We start from the raw sequence: 24571 nt of genomic DNA on the forward strand, positions 1-24571 counted from the left end.
AATACTGACAAGCCTCGACTAAGACATCACTGAAGTCTATAAAATCAGCACATGCACTTCATTCTTTGTTAACAGTGGAAAGTTTGAATTGTAACGGCAAACTCTCACATAAAAGATCAGAGCTCATAGAATCCGTAGAAAAATTTTACATTTTGCGCAAATAATCACATCGACCAGACACAATGGTAAAAGCGAAGTGAGATATGACAACAGCCTGCGGGTGGAAAAAGTGACACAGCTAGTCATTTTTAAACGCGAGCCTCCCCATAAAAATAACATATGTGAAGATGGCATGACGACGCTAATGCACGCAAGTCTGCTGGAGCCTTTGTGTTTTGTATCCTCTGCTGCTATTACTGTATTCACATACATTAACACTGCTGTTAACCACATCAGCTCAAACATATTTTCCAAACCTTATAGGCAGATGTGGACAAAATACCTAATTGCTATTAACTCCCCTTCTACACTGAGGCTCATTATACTGCTGTTCCTCTGTATAGCAAGTGATTTGTCAAAGTCATACTAATCTGTTGCTGCTAATTACTAACACATAATCACACATCTCAGAAGATATGGCTGCAGTGTGTTCTGTATCTCTGCTATGTTAAGCTTGCATGGGTTAATGAGAGGTATTAAGGTGAGACCCTAAGTCTCTGCATTACTTAGCCACATTCTCCATGCTGATGGAACATTTCCAGATGGCCCCGGTAGCAGCAGCCAGAAGCTGCTTGTTGCTCGCCTTTTTCAGCAGTGAAGCCAGTGGCTGCAGACCTTTGTACAGTCGCACCAGGTCACGGGTTTGCTTGTCCTCTGCACACTGTAAAGTAAAACAATGGGTCAAGATCCTCTACAGTCTAGGTCTAAGTAAAACTATACTTTTTCCCCCACTCATGCTCAAAGCATGTGTGGACTCAATGCAAAGGCAAGTTAAACAAATACCTTAAAGATTGCACTGGCGCAATGCATTTGTAGCTTGTCGTTGTCGCTGCTAAGGTTTTTGACCAAATCCTTGATCATGCCTTCAGTCTGAATGGCAATCCTGTAGCTTTCCTGTAGTGACATGACAATTAACGGACCGCATGAACATGAATTCACGTATAATTACGTTACAAAAACAACAATTAACAGACCGCACGAACATGAATTCACGTATAATTATGCTACATGCTAGTATGTACTCTTACTATAAATTCACATTTGTTACATATGGCAAATATACTTTTTCTCTATAATTTCAAACCTCAAGTATTTCCAATTTTTGTGTATTTTAAACATATTTTATGTGTGCGAAAATGTTATACTTTTCATTCTCATTCTCAGAATTAGGCCAAAAATCTGCTCGTCCATCTCTCAATACTTACCGACTTCCCTACCCTGTCTGTTGCACCCTGTTCTTAAGATGTAAGTCTTTAATAGCAAGTCAAAACCATGTAGTTCCATTTTTTTTAAGAAAGCCTCAGATTTCCTAAAACAGTTGGCACTGTAGTTTTTTAGCAGATGTCACTCAAAAAAGTAAATATTGCATTTGTTGGGGATTCATTTCAGCTGCAAATGAATACATTCAGACAGTGTATGTGGTTTTTTGACAATAGGAAAACCATAGACTATCACATAGCAGTTTTTCATGACTGTCTTATAACATATATATAGGAATGGGAGGTTTTTGGCTTGAAATCTTGCGCCACATCAATACAGTATGTGTGGGCTGCCTCACCTCAGAGGCACACTCCTGCAGGGTGCCCACCACAGGGATGAGCATGTTCTCATGTGGAGACTTGAGCAGCCGTCCCAGCAGAGGGATGCCCCCAGCTTTACGGATGGCCTCTTTGTTCTTGGTGCTCTTGCTGCAGCTCCAGAGCGCTAAAGCCCCACAGCGGGCCACCTCCACATCCTTCTCCTGCTTTTCAGTCAGGCTGGCTAAATTGGGAACACAGTCCAGCAGCTTCACCTGTTCAGAGAGAGACCATGCACACCGACTTACACGTGGATAAACAAACACATACTGTACATAAAAACGTGCGCAGACAAGCAGGCAGACCACACATGTTTAAGAAGAAAGCCTCCATAGCTGGATGCACACATTTATACAAACTCAGTGAACTTAACGTACATTCAGTCTGAAAAGTTGCTGGATTGCGGTGATAATGCACGGTTCCAGATGGGAGTAGCAAGTTGTTGGCTGTGATTAAGGGTGCAATTAAAATTCTATTACCACTGGGTCTGAGAGGATGAAAAACCAGAGATGCTAGGAGTGGAAAACTGTCAGGATGGATGTTGATGTTAGTCCTGAAAAGCCCAGTGTGACGGTTTATGGCCATCGTTCAGTGTTCTAATCCATAGTTCCTGGCCAGTGAGATTTAGCAGGCAAAGCTATTACACACTGCATAGTTCAAAGGTGGTCCGTAGCATAACGTGAAATTAATCTGCCTCCGTGAGTGACTTGCACATGAGAACATCCGATTTGGGGCTGAGGAAAATATACAAGGCATGGAGACTTTAATCACAGGTCCCTCTGTCAACAAACATGAATGCAGGTCAGAGGATGTAAGGGACATTCTATCTGTTTTTGCCCGAGCGCCCACTCCGGTGTTTCAAAGACTGAGTGATGAAAGGACGGATAGGCCACTATCTGGCGATTACTTACAGTGTGAAAGGGCATGAACGGGTGATTGATTTACTGTGCATCAAAACATAGTTCGGCAAAGGATGGATGTGTGTTTTCAACCTGATCTCACAGCAGTTTGTGGTTGTGGTTTTAGTAAGTACAAAAACATTTATACTTAATCAAAAAGAAGCTGACACACACATAAAAAACAAGTCTTTTAATGGAAAATCTGCCACTGTAGGACATAACATTTTTTCACTAATGCCAGAACAAAACGATCAAGTTCTTGTCTGCAGCATAGACTTTTTGTTTATAAGTTATAGATGTTTTCTGTGCTCATACTCACCAGTTTCTTGATGCCGCCATATTGTCTGACGGCTCTCCTCGCTCTGCGGAACCTGGCCACGTTGGCGATGGTCTCGGCGGCTAAGGCTTTCAGGTCTTTGACTGTCGAGTCCAAAATCCTGACGATGCTCTGCAGGCCTCCCATGTCAACAATGGCTCGACGGATTTGCAAGTTGTGACTAATCTTTCGCAGGATTTTCAGAGATCCAATCTAATCATACACCAGACATCCACAATTAGTATTATAATTTAAAAATTGCAGGTTTGATTCATGGAAAAAAACCTGCAATTTTTATGCAACTGTGCCAACATGAGGTCTTCATATGTACTGGGGGAGTATACAGCGATATCTAGTAGCCAAACATTCACCCACATTTCCACTAAAAATAGACGGGACAAAAAGCCGAATAAAAGCAGGTTAAAAAGCACCCACACATGTCATTAGGCATACTGGAGAATAATTGCTACCCTGTGTCTTTAAAGGCATGCTCTCTACCAAGCTGTAGTGTTTCTGTAACTAAAACACAGGCTGGCACATACGGCCAGCTCTGTTCATGCCTGCAGGCCATCCAGGTCCAGCTTTGGCACAGCTACTCACTTTGCATTTGACTTCATCTGTATCCAGCAAGTTAATGAGGACTTCAAGGCCACCTACGTCCCGGATGGCCAGTTGGCACGTCTCCTGCATCAAATTAAAGTCCATCATGGCGCACAGAGTGAGCACAGTGGCTGTCTGGTCGCCTCCCTGAAATAATAATGCCAAACATGAATGAATGAAAATTGGAGACAAAAAAAAGGAAGACAGGAGGAGAAAATGAAACATTAAACAGACATTTTGGGGAGGAAAAAAAAGAAGGAAGATACAGACCTCCCTCCAATCCTCCACCCTCTCTTTCCCTCTGTTGTTTTCTCCCATAATACCACTCCTGCTGGGGTTGTTTTGTTTATACCACAGCTTGGTAAGTGTTTAGCTTTGTGGTGGTAAACACTGGTGGAAAGAAATGATTTGCTAACAGAGCACTACGCTCCGACTACAGCTCCGAGGCCAGGAAGCATTAGGCATTACCCCTAAGATGAAAAAGAGCACAATTAGCGCTGAAACCCCGCGACTAATGATGAGCTAGCATTTTCAAAAGCCGAATCTGTTTTGACAGTCGCCATACACACACACGTATCATTTTAGAGATGCTCCCCGGCGATTACCAACTTAGTTACCACAACACTACTAAGTCAACAAGTGGTTTGAGGGGGGAAGATTTGCTGTGTGGTTTTAAAGTCGAGCCCTTTTACACACATGGGGCAGGAAACTGAACTGATTAGGTTTTATTGCCACTTAACTACGATGGGTTCACTAAAAAAAATAAAGAAACAATACGCAGGCTTAAAATAGGGCACGTGTGGTCACATCCTGACATGTGCGGTAGAGCAGTGAACCTGACTCTATTTTACTGTTTTTGCCTAAATGTAGTGTTTTTTTCATATTCTCCTCACGCTGCATAAATTCACATAATGTCCTAGCTGTGGATGGTTGTTGACAACATTATGGTACTTAAAATACCAGTCTTTGGGTTGCTGCTTTGATGGCCAACATACTGTCCGGGCATGCAGTGATGGCCTTATTTTTATATTTAGTCTACTCTGTATCAACTGCTTAGAAAACTTTGTTGACATGCAATGGTTTCGATCACCAAAGAAAGGGGGGGAAAGAAAAAAACAGTAGTCAGATAAAACAGAAGTTCATGGCATGAAAATACAACAGCTAGCTGCTGTAACATTAGATCTGCTACACGGCTTTGATATGTGACACTGAAACGTCCAGTCCAAAATCTCCTGGCATGTGAACAATCAAATATTATTCTTTTTTTGCAGTGGTTTAAATATGCCACAGATAGAATTCTCATTTGGTGGATTCAAGGCCGCCTACCTCGTTCCAAGCTTTACAAGCCTTTATTAGTTGCACACTTAGCAAACAATTGAAGACTTTGAGACTGCCCTAAATAGATTATTTCAACCGAACATAAGAATGTAACATGCCCCGCTATCAGCTACCCATATAAGTAGAAAATAGCCCATTGGTGTATAGAAGGCTTGGGGAGTAATCTGTTTCATGCAGCTGTTGGAGGGGCCAGCTCATCAGTGTAGGCATATACCACAGTCTCAAGTGGTGTTTGATCATATCTCCCTCACAAAGCAGCGCTCTGACACAGCAGGATAACGGGCACATGTGTTCCCCATATCATGACGCTAGCTTAAATGTGAACCATTTGCCCATTAACAGCAGTGGATCTACTGCTTCCTTTGTCTCCTCCATTCTCACTCTTCAAAGGATTCGGCAGGCTAGGTTCGTACCTTGTAAAAACAACACACACACGCAAAAAAAAAAGAGAAAAAAAAAAGCTATGTTTAGGAGTGATAGCTGGGAGAACAGAAAACAGATCATATGCTTTCATTTTTGTTAGCTTTGGTCTTGAAGTACTGCTCAACATTCTTTAAAACATTGACAACATCTGACAATCTTTTATGGGGGGAGATCTTTGACTCTTTCGGAGCATGATCGAGGCAGATGCTCGAAGTGGAACGAATGCGACCACTTTTCGACCCCAGAGCAAGAAATTTTAAAAGTAGTTTAGTATCTGTGAAGTGTGTTGGTGGGGAAATATTAATGTGGTACATAGATGCCATGACCTGCTGGCTTGGTGTTTCAGTCATCAATAACAACGGCAACGGCATTTCTTTTTTAAATACAGGATTTAAAGAGAGTGATTTAATCCTTTTAAAAAGCAAATGAAATCTTTACAGGTCTGACCTCTAAACCAGAGTTACGTTCATCCAGTCAAGACATTTGCTACTGCTAACTACACCGATGAATGTCTTCGTAAATTTCACTCAATGGAAAACAAGGGTCTCTACAGCCATGCTAGTGGTTCTGTGAGACTGGTCTTATCACAGCGGTGCTCTTTAGTAGGCTTGCATACTTACATTGACAAAGCTAGCTTGCTGTTGTTTAGCAAGCATTGTTTACCATGTACTTCATTGTAATTAAGCAAATTAGCATGCTGGCATTTACTAATTAGCACTAAGTACACCAGAGGCTGATGAATGTCATTAGTTTTGCAGGTATTTGCTCATAAAAACAGTATTGGGCTAATTTTCACTTCATCCCGAGGGAAACATGAATGTGTGTAACAAATTCAATGGAAGTCTATCAAACACTAAAAACCACAAATGTGAACCTGAGGGTAGCGCCAGAGGAAAAATTGGGGATCACCAAAGTCGAAAAGCTTCAATGGCTGGAAACCATAAATGTATAGTTATCCAATATTTCAGTCTGGACCAAAGTGGTCGACCGACTGACCGACCAACTGACACTAGGTAATGCCGTAATTGGCTAAAATACATTTAAGTCTTATTATAGATCACTAAATTAATAAGAAGTGTGATAGTAAGGATATCTAAGACATCTGAGGACTTTTTGAATATAGTGTAAAGCCACAGTGTATAAATAATATAAAAAATATTTCTAAATTGCAATACGTAGGCAACTATATATATTAACACATCTCATTATTATCATTCTGGCATTAGTACCATTCAATTTAAGTAGATAATAATCAGCAGGCTGATGGAAGTTCATCTAGTGGTGATTAAAGACAGTTGTATAAATGACTTATCCCTTTATCTCATGGAATTGCATAATTAAAAATGGATTTAGAAGAGATTAAGCAGTGCAAAGAATCAAATCCCCATTCATGAGGTGAACTTGATATCAGTCACTTAAAGATGCTTTATGCATTTTATCTCTTCCTTTACTGCAGGTGTCTCAGCACGAAGCTTTCAAATTACTGAATGGAGGTCTTATTCTACTCTGGTTTCTCTGGAGCAGCAGACTGGATTCTGCAGCCTGAGCCACTCCAAGACTATAAGCACTAAGTACACTGGAGTAGGGATGGGGTTAATAGGGCTGTCAATGATACTCTGTTGACCTCGGGCCCTTTTCTTAATGGTGTTTTGTTGTGTGAGTGTGTGTGTGTGGTTTGTGTCATGCCAGCAGGATTGAAGGTGGATATTGAGTGTAAGTGCTCACATCTATGTGTACGCCTGTAATGTTGGATTGCTGACAGGTGGACTCGGGCCACTGCCAGCGCTTCATAGAGCTTAGTGTAAGAGAGAAGTACCGGGTCTTGGCAGAGGTCGAGCCACAGAGGATGCATGAGGTTTCATACTTCTCTGTAGTCTTACAGCAGACCCAGAGAGAAGGCTCCTAATGACAAGAACAAACCAAATCTCCTGCTCTATTATGCGAGAGGCACTGTAGAAGGACAGAATGAATGATTGCTGGTTGTTTTTGCTTCATATTTGACATAAGATCTCTTATAACATAAAATTTGATCACTTAATAGGCCTTTCTGTCTTAAAGTGAAAGTTTTGCACAGTGTATGCTGAGCAAATGTCTATTCAGGTCTCTGAGTTGAAAAGCTGCTTAACTTATGAGAATATAATGATGCAATTACACTCGAGAAAATTCTCCAGATTAGGCGTGTTGTAAATGCGTCACGGGTACTAAACATTTTATGTCTTAATTGAGTGTTATGATTATTAAAAATCATTAAAAAAACTACTTGCAAAATATTTAGCCACAAATTCACTCCTGTTGAGAAAAGCAGCTGATACTGGCGCCTGTAAACTGGAGACAGGATAGGTTTTAGTGTAGAAATTAGTGGAATGGTTCTCTGGAGAGAAGAGCTGGGCAGTAGTACTGTGACTGCCCAGCAGAGGGGGAGCAACCTTAATGAGGGTTGAATACAAAACCATGTGTCAGGGACCCAGTTTAGCTTGTTAATCTACAGGACTTCAACACCTGAAAGGTGATTTTGCAGGAATAAAAATACAATTTTAAAGATAATGAGGATGCTTGAACTAAAAGTGTCACTTCTGATCAATTCTATTTTAGTTGTGTGTTCAAAAAACTGTCTCAAAAAAATCCAAATTATGAAAAATGCCACACACAAAATTGAGATGTTTATCTGTTAACTATTAACATATTGTTTATCAGACAAAATATTTATATCTGTGAAAATATGAAAACAGTTTTATGTTTAGAGAGCCACAGGCAAACCTAACTGATAGCAGCTGGTGAATTTTGTCTGTATTTAAACACAGACAAAATATTCTGATTATATTTTTGGCTTAGTCGCTAAACTTATCATGCAAGTTTTTAGATCTGACAAGCAGAACAACCTTTTAGTGACCCGTTTTGCAATAGAGTCTCTTTAGGAAAATTGTTACTTGACTTATCTTGTTTCTCTAATTTACAGAAGGCCTTTATGCTGCACATACATGTCCAGTGAACCTCCTGTAAGCATATATGCTTAAATATAGTATGTACAAGTAGCCTATGATAAAAAATGTTTGCCTATGCTGTGGCACTGATGTATTACAGACTGGAATAAGAAGGAAAATTATGTTCGTACATGTTTTCCAACATGAGCAAACACATACATGTACATGTGCGTGCTAGACACAGACTTAAACCGCATGCCTGATTTTGTGGAAGACCATGTAACCGTTTTTACAAGCACAGATCTCCAGTCATTCAGGTACAAAAACAAACACATCGGAACCCTAGGCAAATATTCCTACAGAAATATCATTAAAACACAAAACAGAACATCCATGTGTCGCTTTATGAACGTGTTAAACTTCCTAGAGTACAAACGGCTGTCTATAGTGCTGGGGAAAAGTGGAAAAAAAAAGATCTCCTCCTAAAATAAAACAGATATTTAACTTGGCTCATGGTAAGTTTCAGCGTCTGATGGTAATGATATTATAAAATGACTACTGGACAAACCCCATAAATAACTGCGCTGTGTGGTTTCCAGACAGATAGAAAGCTGGGACATGTTGGTTACTTGCAGCGCTGCATCTTGTTGAAGCAGGAACACACACAACCCTGAAGCTCACGCCGCAATCCCACTGAAAAGTATAAAATATACAAAACCAGTGAGGGTTTTTTTATCTGCATTTGCCCCCTTTCATATCGTTTACATCTTCTTTTTTTTCCCTCTCTGGAAAGGAGTAGCAGCCTGCTTTTAGAGTGGGAATTTCCTTCCATTATATTCTATTTTGCTCAGCTAAAAATATCCACCAGAGGTTGAACTTTACAGCAGTTTTCTATAAAAGATTTACTCGCCTGCACTGCGAGTGATCTTATTCAGCACCAAGCCACAGAAATCAACACACAAATGTGATGGTAATATCAAGTAATCCTATATATAAAAAAAGATGTTATGTAGACTGTTGTTACACATTCAAATAACATTAACTCATCTCATTTTCTTTAAACCAGAGGAGTATTTGTGGTATTTGTACAGCTGAATACGAAGGTCCAGGTTTGTATTATGCAACTAAACAGATTCCTGTCAAAATACAGTAAAAGTAGTCTATTTTAATGTCATCTGTCCACATGATATTCTCCAGATAAATAGATAAATGGAGTCCACTGATTGAGGTAGGGTAATCTTGAAGTCAAGTGGTCGGAGGTATTCCCAGCCAGTCTGGGTCATTGGCGTTTCTGTCCTCTTTTTCTTTTCCCTTCCATGTTTTGACACATTAATATTCACCATATGCCCTGTCAGACCTATCACAGGCGCGCTTCATTTTTATGCTTCTGCGGTGTGGGCAAACAGCGCGTACAGCTGCTGCCATCAGACAGCTCTTTCCCCTCTGCTTTGGCTCGCATGTGCAACCAAACAGGCCTGTGTCAGAAACCAGGAATCCACGAGCCGAGCCAACCACTTCAATAAGCATCTTCCTACAAAGTGCCGCTTTTAAATGGGAGCAACTTATACTTTATTTCATCTGACGTCCTCTCTTTCCCTGATTGGCACCTTGATATGACTGAGGCGAAACAGACAGGTGGGATTATACGATAGGAAATTAACTTTTCATGATCCTGACTGTCCATACTTCTACTGCACACCCATGACTAAATATTTTTCACGCATCGCAATTCTGAAGAGGTTTTTGAAATTTGAATACTGACTCAGGTCAGCATCAAAAATCTTGTACAGATGACAGGAAAAGAGCATGAACTTTGCTGTTTCCTGTAAGTTGTGGCCTGCGTTTGCCTGCAGTATTACGACTCTGTGCAAATCGCTATTTTGGGTTGAAATCCATCAGAGGGAGGAAACAGCGGTGTGCAGGGTAATGTTCCCGTACCTTGAGATACTTGACCAGTTTCTGGATCTGCCAGTACTCAGAAGGCAGATCTGTGTTACTCTCTGGACGGCGCTCTGGCTGCTCTTCCTCTTCCTCACTCTCAGATGAACTCTCACTGAAAACGTCCACTGGCATACCTCCTGCTGGGGTCTTACTGTACAAGGGGGGAAAAAAGCAGATAAAAGCACACTTTTGACCCCCAGATCTACAAAGGTGTTGGATAGTGGAACAACTACACAACACACAGCCAGACAAAGGGATGGAATATCATATCATGAAATCTATTTTCCTGTGTTTCAAATGGAAAAACAGCTCAGTCATCCCACACAAGGAGACCCATTAAGGATTATGAAATTTAAGTGTCAAGTTTGAACTTCCTCAGAATCTAAGCAGCAGGAAAATAAAGATTGGAATAATATCATGACAGGACTGGAGTCGTCATCAAATGCAGAGCAAAGGTACTTGTGCAGCCATAGATGCAAACAGAAATGCAGATGGCTTTTTAATGTTGCTCGGGCCACTTGGATAACTGTATCATGAAAACCGGGCGCTGTGGAGCAATGAAATTTGGTACACGTTCAAATGAGGCCGTCGAGGGACAGTTCCCATGTACGTACAAATAGCATTTCCAGGGGAGCCCATTATCAGAGGAAGGCAGCCGATATGAGGGAGCCTTTTCCAGGAAGTGCCATGATAAACACAAGAAACAAGACCTGCGTGAAGCTGCCAGGCCAACACACAGTCTTGGTTGGTGTGCAGTCATGACTGTGACCGAGTGAACGCACCCTTGGGCCTTTATTGAACCAACCAAAGAATGCTATCAGTGGACAGTGGTTAGAATCAAACGTGTCAATTTATTGCGCTAGCAGTCTGTATACATTGGCAGATGCAAGCATGGAGACAGATGAGGAACTGGAGCTGCCAAGAGCCGGGGGGAAGAAGATTTTTTTCTTAAGATCTTGTTCTGCACAATAGCTGATATAGTTGCAGGTGCAAATGTCATCACTGGTAAAGGAACATTTAGGTGCTCTTTATAGAGCATAAATGCTGCATAAGTTACTCCACCTGCAGTGAGAGAAATAACCTTCAGACAAAGGAGTACTAATTCAGGACACTTACATTTTCAGGGACGACAGGCGTCCATGTAAAGAGGACACAGAGAACTCTGCTTTCATCTTGCTCTTGGCTCCCGCTCCCAGCTTTTTCTTCTGAATTTCACCAGATTTCTTCTCTCCAGAACTCTTACGGAGTTTCTTTCCCTCTGCTTTACTGTAATGATATAAAATAAGAGTCATTATGCCCGCTTCTATTTTGAAAATGGTTATTTTTCTAACATAATCATTATTTAACAACTCAAGACAAGGGTTCAGCAGGCTCTTTTTTTTTCTTTTTAGCAATTTAGAGGCTTTTATCGTGAGCCAGTTTCTCCTCAAATGGGTACAGTTATCACAAGGTACAGCTGCAACAGCTCAGCCCGAGCTAGATCTATTTATCAATCAAAGACCATATGTGATAGATTTTTTAGGGATTTTTCTGAGACTTTTCCCAAGATTTCTGTCTGTAATTGAGCAGAAAGGGTTTCCACACTGTGAACGCATTTATTAACTTCATCATTTTGTAATCAGGAATATTTGCACTTGCCCTAAAATTTATAACCCATATAACCATCTCTTTATAATGTGCGACTGCTGGCAGACACGCGGAGCACATGTGGCGAAGGCGTGACTCTGGCATCACTGTCATCTAAAGCTCATCTCTTCAACAAGAAGGATTCCCAAATTATCACATACCCACATGCAGACACGAGACTGAGATCCTTCCATCTCGGACATGGTTCATATTTCTTCTCGCCGCCTGCCTTGTTCAGTGTATGCTGTTGTCTCGGCTTCTCATGCACATTCTTTTCCTGTTGCTCGTAAGACCTCTGGGGTTGGCCTTGTTCCTCTGCATCAACCGATTCCACATGCTGGATCTTTTGTGTTGATGGAAGTTCTTGAACTGCAAAATCCTGTTGGTAAGGGGAAAAAGACGGAGGCTGGAGAATGAGGAAAAAGGTCACCGAAATGCTAGTGGTGAGATATATAATAAATTTCGTTTGTAAAATCACATGTAATGGGGTTGTAAACCTCTCTGAATGATGCTTATTAAAACAAAATAGTCATTCTCATGTTCACTTCTGCTTCTTGTGAAGCTCTGCGCCATATTTTCCACCCGACATCTAACATCATGCCTTTAGTTCATCTAGTCGCGTTACTTATTAATGTCTGACTAAGTTTTGGCCGTTTCACTCCAAGAAGGCGTATTAAAAAAAACTACAGAACAGTATGAGTGACACGTAAAAAACATAAAAGTCACATAAAGCACTTCACAACAATATGCAGGCCTGCATAACAGTTCAGTCATTATTTAGCCCTTGGAATAAAATAACACATTTCCAGTGTTTTACACAAAAGAGGTCCCCCTCTGTTAATTGGCTGAACAATATCAAAAAGTTTATTGTTTCTGTACATTCCTCCACCTAAAACCTCGCAGCTTGGCACAGACAAAGTAACGCCTTTGTGTCACTCTTATTCACTTATGATTTTTTTTTTTTTTAAGTTTTGAAGGTCTTTATACCAAACTTTACTACCTATATACGAATGCCAGCAAGACACATATGAATGGTTTGCAGGCAGCAGAGTTTTTAATCACAGACACCTGCTTTGCAGAAATAGCTCAGACTGTCATTGGTTGTTAGGGGTTTAGCATTTTTAAGGGCAGGGAAAAAAGAATTAGGATGTATTTCTATGGGTTGTGTTCATGCACAAGCTGGAGCCAAGCATGCCCAATCATTTTTCCAAAGACTTGTTTTTCATAAAACACAGAGTGACCTGCTATTGGAAACATACAAGTCAATCCACTGAACCACAGACCCACAGTCTGAGTTTATTGGGCTAACCAACCTTCTTTAATTCTATTATATGTGAAATGGACAAAGTCCATGTGCTAACGCAGAAGGGAACACAAATTCTTTGACACGCCACAGTAAAAAGACAGGTGTCTTTTCTGCATCTGAAAACACTATAGCCTTGGAGACGAAGCTGTGTTTAACAGGACTGACGCCTGCCTAAACTCAGAAAACATTTTTTTAACAATCGTTAGCATTTTTCATATTTCTTCATTGTCTTTTTTTTCCTAACTTGTATTTTGACTCTAAAACGTAAAACTCCAAGTGTTTACATATGTTTGGGGTAGACTTGTGTCTAATTACTTGATCCATACTGATGGAAAATCAGCAGGGCAGCAAATCTGAAGTCACTGACCATAAAACATCTGTCAGTGGGAAGATTCGGGCATTTACCACTGACTGATTATGACAGTGAAGCAAGCTATATTAATTTCAGGATGTGAATAACGAAAACAAATTTACAAATCCAGAGTTTTTGCTTTTCTGTGAGTATATTGTGCATGCAAACACACTGTGTGTCCAATTTCCAATCACGACGTGATGTCAAAATGAATCCACAACACTCGACGGAGGAGGCGAGTCTGCTTCCTCCCTGTGTTTCAGCCCTCGTCTCCTTTGGCTGCCTCTGCTCATTTGATTGAGGCTGTCTAATCTAATAGAACTGTTAAAAAAGATCTGCTTCCTCACATTGGAAACAAGCAGATATGTTTGGAGATTAGGTGTTGTTATCTTTGGCTATCACCTTCCAAGTTTGGGCTCTCCATGTTGCAATCAGGGATCTGAGCCGCAGCTATGAGAGATTGTGTTTCTGACAGACACACTGCTGCTATTACTCTTTTGAATTAAAACTCAGAATGGATCATGTCCGCGAGAAGGACTGCAATTACTTAATGTCTTAGATGTTCAATGCCTGTTGCACCATTTGATTGCTGTCGTCAGCAATCAATCAAATGAGTTTCAAAGCGGTGCATTGTTAAGTTGACCCCATCATATGAAGGTGATTAGCTCAAGTTGAGGCAGAGAAAATATTCAGCGGTACAAGTGAAACAAAAGTTACAGGACAGTTAAAGAATCCAAGAGAAAAAGACCATGACAATGATTTGTGCCTCTGCAAACTCGTTCGCAGCCATTTTTACTGCGGCTGTCCATCATTTTTAGATTGTTCAGGCTCAAGGCATCACTCTTCACACAGTACTCATAAAACATAAAAGCCTGAATGTCTTTTTTTACACGGTTCAGCCTGGCACTACTCATCGGTTTATTAAAGTTTACACTAACTCCAGCCCGGCTTACTACAGCCCCTTTAGATCTATTGCCTACTAAGAAGTAATACTAACCGACTGCTATATAAGGGAAGCACTATTCCACACTATGCAGATTAAGTATAATGTTATGTATAATGTTATCATGGAAACCACCTTTTTTGTACCACTTTTGGAATTTTGGATACTAATAGGTGTATAAATTTGCACACTAACACTATGTCTCAAATTGCATACTTCTGTACGTACATAATATTTTAAGTGCATAAGTGAATTCCCACTAAGAAGTATAATATCAAAAAATTGAGTGTGGAACTAGGGATACTTCTCAACGGTCGCTATCTTGGCTACGTAGTAGAAGTGGAGGGACCAACTGGTAATGGTGGCTGAGGACATTGTAACTACAGTGAACATCGCTGAACATACAAATGCATTATACTGTACATGTGTTTTTTGCACTTATCACCACTACACTGTTGTCACATATAAGCCATCAGTAGGTTTCTTGGGTTAATTCAGCAGTCTGTAATGATTTGGTACCATGGATGATAACGTGAATGCTAACGCTAGTTTGCAGGCACAAGTTTGTTAACTAGCAGAAGTATGTGATTTGAGACACAGCATAAGAATTCGGGTCTCAAATAAAGGTGACGGTTGAATACAGTGCACTATAGTAAGGGATTTGTAAGGTTTTAGAGCTTACAGTGGTTTGAGCTAAATGCTAGTGCCATCATGCTAACAAGCTTTCAATGACATTGTTAGCAGGCTGATGTTTTCCAGGTATTAACCATCTTCACTATTGTAGCGAGCAAATATTTTCTAAGAAGCACAAAGAACAGCTGGGGCTGATGGGAATGTTATTAGTTATGCAAGTATTAGAAAAATATGGTGGCACTAGTTAGAAAAGTTAAGGTTGTTAAAATGCATCCTGAGGCGGACATGAATATCTGAACCAAATTTCATGGCAATCTGTTCAATTGTTGTTGAGACAATTCACTAAAAGACACAAATGTCAACCTCATGGTGGTGTGAGAGGAAAAGTCACAGAATCACAAAAGTCAGAAGGACTCATGGATATCTGTATAAAAATTTCATGGTAATCCATCCAGTAGTTGTTGGCCCGACGTGGTGGATGAAAAAATAAAAGGTTCAGCATTAACGGCTATTAAAGACAACTTATAGCAGCCAGTGTACAGCACTGACTGTGTCTGTGAATAAATCCTAGCATGGAAAATCCATTTGGACAATTCAAAAAGCATTTTTTGTTTTGCTGAAATATTTCTGTTGTCTTTTGTCCCAAAGGCACTTCACTTGTGGAATAGTTCAGTGAAATCATCTGACCTCACAGAAGTAAAATACTTTTGAAAAATCATTGGGCAAAATACATTTCCATGTCAATCTTGGTTTACATCTGTTAAACCTATTACACAGATGTACTTTTGATTCTTTCTTTGAGAGCAAGATTTGGGCAAATGATAACATTCTTTACATTTTGTTTGGTGAAGAACAACATTTTAATAAAAGACACTATTTAATATTTTAAAAAGTTTGTATTAATCAACTTTCCATCTTTTAAGAAACACAATAGGCCACCACATGGAGCCAGCAGTGAACACAGAGCGCTCTGAAAGACTCTGATGAGCTTGTGATGATGCCACATTTTCCAACAAACACAAGTGTGAGTGAGAAAAGATCATATTCTGAAATGATTAACAGGTTTTGGGGTACAGCTGGAATCTATTATTGAAGCAATTTGTTATATCGTCAAATTACTAAAGCAGGAAATAGCACTACTGAATAAATCATGCGTGTTTCAATGTCTGGAAATGAGCGTGTGTGTCTGTTTGTGTGTGTGTGTGTGTGTGTGTGTGTATATATATGTGTGTGTGTAGGGGGGGGGGGGGGGTGAGTGTGATGGGTCTCTGCTGAGCTGTTTTGATGTTGGAACACGGAGGAGGTTGATTCAAAAATTTTTCAACACAGTGACAACCAGACACTAGCTCACTAGTGCGGAACAGCACAGACACTGATTACACAATCCTAACTCTGTTTACACATAAGTCACACAGCATCAGTGATCAAATCAGCAGTTTAAAGAGAAGGACCTTGTTCAATGGACAAAGAGGCATTTCAACACCCCGACATCTCTACTCTGTGAGCTATAATTCAAGGCTACAAAAAAATAAGCTAAAAATGTGCATCTGCCTGTATTCCACTGTACCTCTTTGTTTATGTTCTCAGCAAAATGTGGAGATCTGCTCTTCAGAAGTGTTACCAGGTCTCTGTACGTATCGCTTGTGCGCTCGTAGGCATTCTCATCCCCCTCCTGTTTTACGCCCTGTGAAAACAGAGTGAAAAACAGCTTCATTAATTCTAAAAACCACAATTATAATGTCGCCCACATGTCAGCTGAAACAGCTGAGGTTAGAAAGCTCAGAGTATCTCCAGGCAGCCTCAAAAAGGGGAAGTGTAAAACCATGTAAACCACTAAATTAGGTTTAAGACACTACTGCTCTTTGAGGTTTCATTTGCATCAATGTCACCCTTTTTGGGTTTTAAGTTGTAGGTTGTTTTTTTTTACCTCGGCTGAACCATTTCCAGGTGAAGAAACAGAGACAGGAAACCTATGGCTTGTCAGCAAAGTCATTGAAAGAGTGAAAGGTGCTGCAGCATGCAAAATCTCCTCTTAGAAATGATTGCAAACACATTCAGACAGATTCCTGACAATTGGCAGGTATTTGGATGCTCTCTGTAGAATAGTACACAATAGGTCATTTTTGACCAGGCAAATTTGGAGTATATCTACATACCGAACATAATTGTTAGTAATTTGAGTTTTGCCACCTCATTATAGTTGAAATACAGGCCTAAGCTGCACTATTACTGAGGTCAAATGTGTCATAAAGTCATGATCTACACACTCAAACAGAGAATGACAGCTGCTTAAAATCCCCAGGACTGAGGTCAGGTCTGTGTTTACACTTCACAGTACTTCTTCTCACACAGAATCAACATTAGATTGCCTGCTGCGGCCGATGCAGCAGTCTCACCCCATTGAGAAACACTCCCGCTCTGCTGCAGGTGACGCAGAGGGTCTCGGTGTCAATCGGCTCAATCACAAGGTAACACATTTCACCGTGTATCTGTCTCCACAGAGGGGCGCGACAGCCGTTTGAAAATTCATAATCTAAAAGAAAAGAGAGAAAAAATTGGCACATATAAAAATGCAGCAAATTGTATAATATGTAGAGCAGTCTGATACTGGGTCAAAAAAAGGGAAACAGTGCAGGAAAAGAGGAAATCATAACAAGTGGTTGGGATGCTAATGAGTGTGTGTGTGTGTGTGTGTGTGTGGGAGGGGGGGCATAGCTTCACTTGCAATAATGTAGTAAATGTATAATATAGTAAATCATCCACATAAAAGTAGACATCAGCATATTTTAAAGTTGGTTCAGAGAATATTTTCATCAATGTGTCAATTTAACTTTACAAAACAAGGACATTTTTTTCAGACTGCATTCATCACTTGGCGCTTGCATGCTGCAGAGTATGAAAGCTTTGTTATGGCATGATAAATCCGCTGCAATGAGGGAGAAAAACATGTACTGACTAATGACTTGGTAAACTGGAATCTGACAGATATAATGACTTCCATGTCTTATGTGGCAGCAGAACACAGTCTTTTTTATGCTTTGGAATATCCAGCATTAGTGTTAATAGCAATTGCTTTTCTTTGCGACCCAGCGCAATGTGGAGATAATTCAAACCTGATGTGTATCGAACCGACTTCAACACCCTCTTCTCCCCCTCGCTGCAGAACCGTTTCAGCAGCTCCACTTCATTCTTCACTGCGGTGGGGTCGAGCCCGACTTGTCTGTAATGAAAACGGAGAAAAACAAAACAAAACAAACATCCAATTCATCTCATTCATTCGGAGTTCCTTTTCCTAAACTCGCTGCCTATTCCAATCAGAAACAAGCACATGTTGCGGCAAATCTGGTTAAATCCGAGAAAAAAAAAGGATAGCTGAGGAAGACGGATAGATCATTTGATTCAATGTTCAAGAGAAGGAGATAGAAGAGAAGCACCCACTCGGATATCTCTTTGAGAAGCTCGCTGAGGAGCTGCTTGTCCATATCGTGGATCAGGTGACACAGCTTCACCTTGACCTCCAAGTCCTCGCCTGGGTCTTCCTCTTTATCTATCAGATGCCGCAAACCAGAATACGGGTCTTCTTCCTCCAGGATGGCGGCAAAGGTCGTACCAAGAATCTTAACCACAGGTTCTCTATTTTCTGAGACAGTAAAATATAAGTTATGCTTAACAATTATTAGGATTTAGGATGCTTTTCACAGTGTTTCTGAAAATGTGAGATGAGATTCAAAATGTCTCTCGTGGGTTCCTGCATCGTAAGTGCACAAGTCTAGCTCCCAGAGACAGACTGGGTCAAGTTTAAGTGGATAATTTTAAACAGTAGAGCAGGCCTCTATGTGCAGTATTTTTTTCCACATGCATTTCTTTTTACAAACTAAGCTAACAAAAAAAATCCATTGGAAATGAAAATGGGTTTTACCATATTCATCATGTATTCCTCTGTCAGACAATATTACCTTATCTATTTTTGGCAGTGGCCCTAAAGTAAATACATTTCTGTAAAGAATTACGAATGGCAGCATAATTGAATGGTTGTAGAGAATAACAAGGAGGACAAACAAATTAAGTCTGTGGGTTATGGAGGAATGCTGGTGGCTGGACTACTTAGGATGCAAATGGGATTCAAATCTCATCCTGTGGTCATCGCGCTTACCTTCAAGACATGCCCGAACCTCCTCCAGCTTCTTATCGCTTGCCAGATGAACTAGTTTAGAAAGCTGGCTGAAGCTGCGCACATAAACAGTAGGAGGGGAGAGCTGCAACAACGGATGCCCTTCACTGTCTTTCTCCTGAGAGTGTACATCTGAGTCGCTGAGGAGAAAAGAAACCAAGAAAAGCATTAACACTATCAATTCTTTATCTATATTTCCATTTGTTTCATGTATTAGATTAAAAACTTAAAGTCTGTTCTTTTGTTTTTGTACTTCTCTGCCTCCCAGCTCCGAGATATAAAGCTTAACACACACTGAAAGTAGACCAGATCTTCTGATGAAATAAAAAGGAATGTTCTAAGTCTTACTGAGGCTGAAAAACAAATTAATTATAGTCTACTGCTTTGAGTATAACCAAGGTAAAATACATTTGGACACCATGGTGACAGCATATCCTGCACAGACACGTAATTCTGAAAGCACTAGCCAGCCAGCTGCCTGCCTCATGATTAGACCAACCTGAAGTCATAGTCTGTTTTGAAATCAGATGCCACTAAATGGGTACTCCACTGTAGCGGCTCCTCGAACACATGCTTCCCCTCCTGTGAGTGTTGGGAGTCGAACTGCTCCACAAAATGCAGGATTCCATTCAACAAGGACTCATTCATTGGCGTGAACTCCAGTGTGCCAGTACCAGAGCTGGCCGTGGTCCACTGGGCTGCCCTGGTCAGTGATAACCCCATCGTATCAGCTTGGATATTCTGAAAGGTAACATTAAAAACGACATTATCTTAAACACTGTGTGCCTTATAAGGACTAAGCATGATGCTTCTCTTTACGCTCCTTCACCATTAATCAACTTTGGTCATGTAGAGATGTTAAGACAAGATTAGGTAGGATTTCTGACATTTGTTTGAAATATTTAAGAGCTGAAACAATAGAAAATTAATCAGTGACGATTTTGATAATGTGCTAAAGCTTTAATGCCAAAAATGACCTGGAGGCAAATACCTGGTGTTTAAATTATAATGATTTACTGCTTTTCTTCATCTTATGTGATAATAGACTGAAAACATTGGGTTTTGGAGTACTGGTCAGGCAAAATGGCAATTTTTGGCATCACCTTGGGTGTTTTTGTGAATTATGATGGGCATTTTTCACTATTTTCAGATGCTGTATAGCTCGAATGATGAATTGAGGAAATAATGTGCAGATTAACTGATAATTAAAGTAATGGCTTGTTGAAGCCCTGATATATTTTTAGTCCAAATTATGATGAATGTGTCTAGATTTTATACTTAACTCATCCAAAGTGTGTAACCTATATACACTCTCTCATTACTCTCTAAAACAGGGGTCAGCAATTAAGTTTAACCATGAGCCAGTTTTTTCATTGCGGGGTCGTTAACTGGAACATATACTTTGTTTATGTATTTTAAATCATTTCAGAATATAATAGATTTATAACAGTGTTAATGACTGTGTTTGAAGGGGAAAATGGCATCAAGCCACCATTTCTGTTCAACTGCCAATCAGTGAAGAGCAAATCTGTTAAAGTCGCACAGGCCAAAATTGTGGAATTCACACATTAAACTTTATTCTCTGGTTGGTTTATTAGTCTTCATTTTCAGCACCATTCACTGATCAAATAGTAAGCTGTATCCATTGTTTTCATGCCTCTCCTCCTGGGATTCCAGTATGTAACAAGTAATGCAACAAGGTTATATTACAAAAATTGGGATTTACAGGAATCTTGTGTTTATTTTTTATCTACAGTAGATTTGAGAAAAAATAATGTGAAAGTTTTGATATAATTTATGAAAGTCAACATTTTTATCATGGGGCCAAATATTTTTGCTGCTTGGCTAGATTTGAACCACAAGCCACTATTTGCCTACTGTACCACTGCTCTAAATGTTGCTGAGGTTAGGAAAAGACGATAGTGAATCATCAGCTCTCTTCACCTGACTGTTACTCCAGCAAATTCATACAAAATGAATGAGCCCACATTTATTTTTATCTAAGTTTATTTATTTACTTAGACGACAGATAGTAGTTTAGTATACATAAATGCCTCTGTTTTTTCCCTGCATTCAACACGTGAATAGGATTTAAAGCCTTATAAGGACATGTTGTGTTTATGGTACATAATAATGTTAGGGGTTTAGCGTTACATTGTATCATTTAGACATTTATATAAATACATGGACATTGCTGTTTGTCAAGTTTTCTTCACGTTAAAATGTTTCTACGTTTAATTAGTCACAACATTGACGAACTCATTTAATAGCTGTACTAATAACTGACTGTTCACATCGCTCACCCGTCAGTTAAGCTGTTTTTATAGCTTATTTAGCCAGCCTACTGCCATGCTACGCTTTTTTCCGTTAATAAAAAACATATTACATGTTTCAGCCATCATATGTTACGTTTGCGTATGTATTCAAGTGCAAACTTACCGTGTATTTCAAGTTGCTTCTCTATTTCCAAACTTCTACCTTCACTTCAGTCACCAACGTATCCATGGAAACAACACGCTCCCTCTACCAGCCATACCCGCCCCCCCTTTGGTTGCTATGATACAATCAAACACAACGGAGCGCGAGTTAGGTCAAAAAACACCAAAACCCAAACTGTGAAATGGAGAATAACACTATCATACTTCAAACTAGACCTAAATGTTTTATTTTACAAGAGCCCTTCCAAGTTCTCATTAAATGAGGGGCACACAAAGCCCAAAAAGCCAACTGCTGCTTCCATTGCTGGAATAATGCCGCCTAGCTCCAGATTTTCTGTGTGTCGGTTACTTTGAAGCAATCTGAAACAACTTCATTTTGGAATATTTGCAGTCTGATTACAATAAAAGCTCTCGAAAGATTTCATCACAGGGGCAAGATAAGACATCACTGAAATTTTCCTTGTTGTTATAGAGTCTTACAACCAGGGGCCTTGTGGCAGTTGCCCATTTTACTTGGTTGGCATCCCAGCCTTTGTTCTGGGGGCCAATGGGGGTCAAACACCCCAATATTTCCTGTCTGCTACCAATTTAAAGACAACCCCCCCCCCCATAACACTATTATACCTCACATTTAGAGAGGTACTCCAACATACACAGCTGTTCTGCCATTCATTTACAGTTAAATTTTAGTATATTAATAGCATATTGATTGATCGATTCAAAGACTTGAATGTTTTATTTATCCATTTATCACGTGGATAAAAAAGACTAAGGCTTGCACACTGGTTCTAAACCACACACATATTAAAATAGACAACATTTGATCTAAGTTGGATTTTCGTAGGATCTCAAAAGACAACATATAACCTCTTTAATTTAAAAACCAGCAATTGCAATTACCTGTGTCAGGTCTAACTTTGGGATGCGGTGTCGTGATTTACAGAGGTCGGAGAATCTAAAACGTCAAGACAAATGTTGTCATAGCAATAAATTAACTGTATGCTTTCCTTTTACAGTGTCCACATGACCACATATTTAAGAGGCTATTTCCTCTCTTACCGCTGGTTTGGCAATGTCCTGGAGGCAAACATTGGGTAGTGAACACAGTCTATTTGGGTGAATATAATATATATGTTTATAAACAGCAAATAAGTTCACTCAGTTCAAAATTAATACATCATAACACCAATCAATACAGGAACAGGTATGGCAACTAAAAGAAAAGCCATTAATATGGACTTTCTACATTTCTATATATTTATAGCAGTCTATTTTCTCTGTGTGCTTTTTCCACAGCTATCAATTTATGGCGGTTGTGGACAGTCGGCCTAACATGGTGGCATAGAATAAGCCTGATTTGCAAGAACGATAATAGCAACGCTCAAGAAAATCCTTTTTGAAAAACGCTTCCAATATTTTGACTCTGTTTTTGCACGCATTGAAAAACCACACTCAAAAGTGATGAGATAAGAGACAAAGTGGATGTCTAACCAGAAGAAATCTTCACCCGGTCAAGGCCCCACAGTATGGTAGACAGCTTGTATGAGTTCAAGCCTTCTCCAAGTCACGTGATTCATAAATGGGGTGCAGACATGCCTGTGTGATTAAACCCCTTCCTTTTACAAAAAAAAAACTAATTCTTGACCATATTGTTTTGGCAGATGACCCCTATTATGTTCAATCTCTGACTGGGAGAAGAAGTATCTCGTGGATGATGAAACCGCTGATTTCCTCTGGCACTTGCCTTGCTTGGCACACTGTCTGCCAGGAGTGCCAATGGCTCTGAAACCTATCCCTTTCAGCCTGGCGTGCATGGCGGCACAGCAGGTGGAACTACTTTGTCTCCTAAACCGTTAGGGTAAGTTGGACTGAGCCTGCATGTAAATCAATCACCAGGGATCCCCCGGGGGGAGGAGAAGTAGTAGCTCATCTCTAGTATCAAGAGAGATCATTCTGGATGTTGTTGTTGTTAGAGGAGCAGATTTATGGGTTTGCCTCCCCCTCCAGGTATTTGATTTGGAACAAGGGGAGAGCTGTCTAAATTAAGAAGCACTGAGAATCTGCAACGGGGTGCTGGAGCTGAGGGAGCTGAAGGCAGTGGAGCTTAGACGCAGCGGTGAGGGAACTCAGACAGAGCTGACGTAAAGTGCATGCATCTGTGTGTGTGTGTGTGTGTGTGTATGTCTGAGTTTGCCTTGTCTGTGAAGCAGCAAGGAGGAGAAAAAAAAGACACAATGGAAGATGTAAAAAAGGGAAGAAAAAGCAGGACGAACGAAGGTCTTAATACATCTAACCCAGGGTCTCATTAGTGAGCCTAATTGCTGTTCGTTAAAAGGGATTAAATGAAACACTCTCCCTTGCCGGGGTCTTTTACAAAGTAAAACAAACGCGCTCTGCTCAGAAGCACCTGCTCGGTCTTAGATGTTCTTTAACTAAAACTTAATACTGCATAATAAACACAACTGCTCTCCATGCCGTGTCTCCAAGGCTTGAGTTCAACCGCTGATTGAACCGCATGGAAACACACCGATGACACACAGCCCGGCCTCTCTACACACGGACATCATGATTACATCCGTTCGCAATGTGTCCAACCTCCACAACACTCCATTAGCAGATTAAACATACACAAAAGGGCTGCGTGCGTGAGTCACAAGAGTGATGAGGAGGAGGTAAGTCGACTACTGTTCCTGTTGCTGGTTTTTAAAAAGGAGCCGGAGAGCGTATCTCCTCTCATGTTTTTACAGGCTTCGTGTCAAATTCAGTTCAGCTCAGCTCACGGCTGGGCGGTTAAAAGCAGGAAAGGAAAGTTGTGACACTGGTCATTGTAATGAGTACCTGCGTGATGTGTCACACTAATCCATTCGAATAACCAAAATAGAAAACAGTAAAAAGGGACTTAAACAAGAGGCTGTGACCACATCCCCT

General features: G+C 40.3%; 1 protein-coding gene across 1 annotated transcript in view; it reads right to left on the reverse strand.

Annotated features, from left to right (window-relative positions):
- odad2 (outer dynein arm docking complex subunit 2) overlaps nucleotides 1-19928 on the reverse strand; it is a 45658-nt gene extending 25730 nt beyond the window's left edge. Inside the window, exons 1-14 of the mRNA XM_053342356.1 lie at nucleotides 19705-19928; nucleotides 19188-19345; nucleotides 18473-18674; nucleotides 18148-18254; nucleotides 17431-17567; nucleotides 16602-16718; nucleotides 11976-12179; nucleotides 11291-11430; nucleotides 10172-10325; nucleotides 3552-3698; nucleotides 2955-3164; nucleotides 1718-1951; nucleotides 943-1053; nucleotides 666-820 (exon numbers count right to left, since the gene is read on the reverse strand). Of these exons, the coding sequence (XP_053198331.1) occupies nucleotides 666-820; nucleotides 943-1053; nucleotides 1718-1951; nucleotides 2955-3164; nucleotides 3552-3698; nucleotides 10172-10325; nucleotides 11291-11430; nucleotides 11976-12179; nucleotides 16602-16718; nucleotides 17431-17567; nucleotides 18148-18254; nucleotides 18473-18674; nucleotides 19188-19345; nucleotides 19705-19928 (2300 nt within the window). The remainder of the gene's footprint in view (nucleotides 1-665; nucleotides 821-942; nucleotides 1054-1717; nucleotides 1952-2954; nucleotides 3165-3551; nucleotides 3699-10171; nucleotides 10326-11290; nucleotides 11431-11975; nucleotides 12180-16601; nucleotides 16719-17430; nucleotides 17568-18147; nucleotides 18255-18472; nucleotides 18675-19187; nucleotides 19346-19704) is intronic.
- Nucleotides 19929-24571: the final 4643 nt, after the last annotated feature.

Source organism: Scomber japonicus, chromosome 21, assembly GCF_027409825.1.
Source record: "Scomber japonicus isolate fScoJap1 chromosome 21, fScoJap1.pri, whole genome shotgun sequence".
Lineage (NCBI taxonomy): Eukaryota > Metazoa > Chordata > Actinopteri > Scombriformes > Scombridae > Scomber > Scomber japonicus.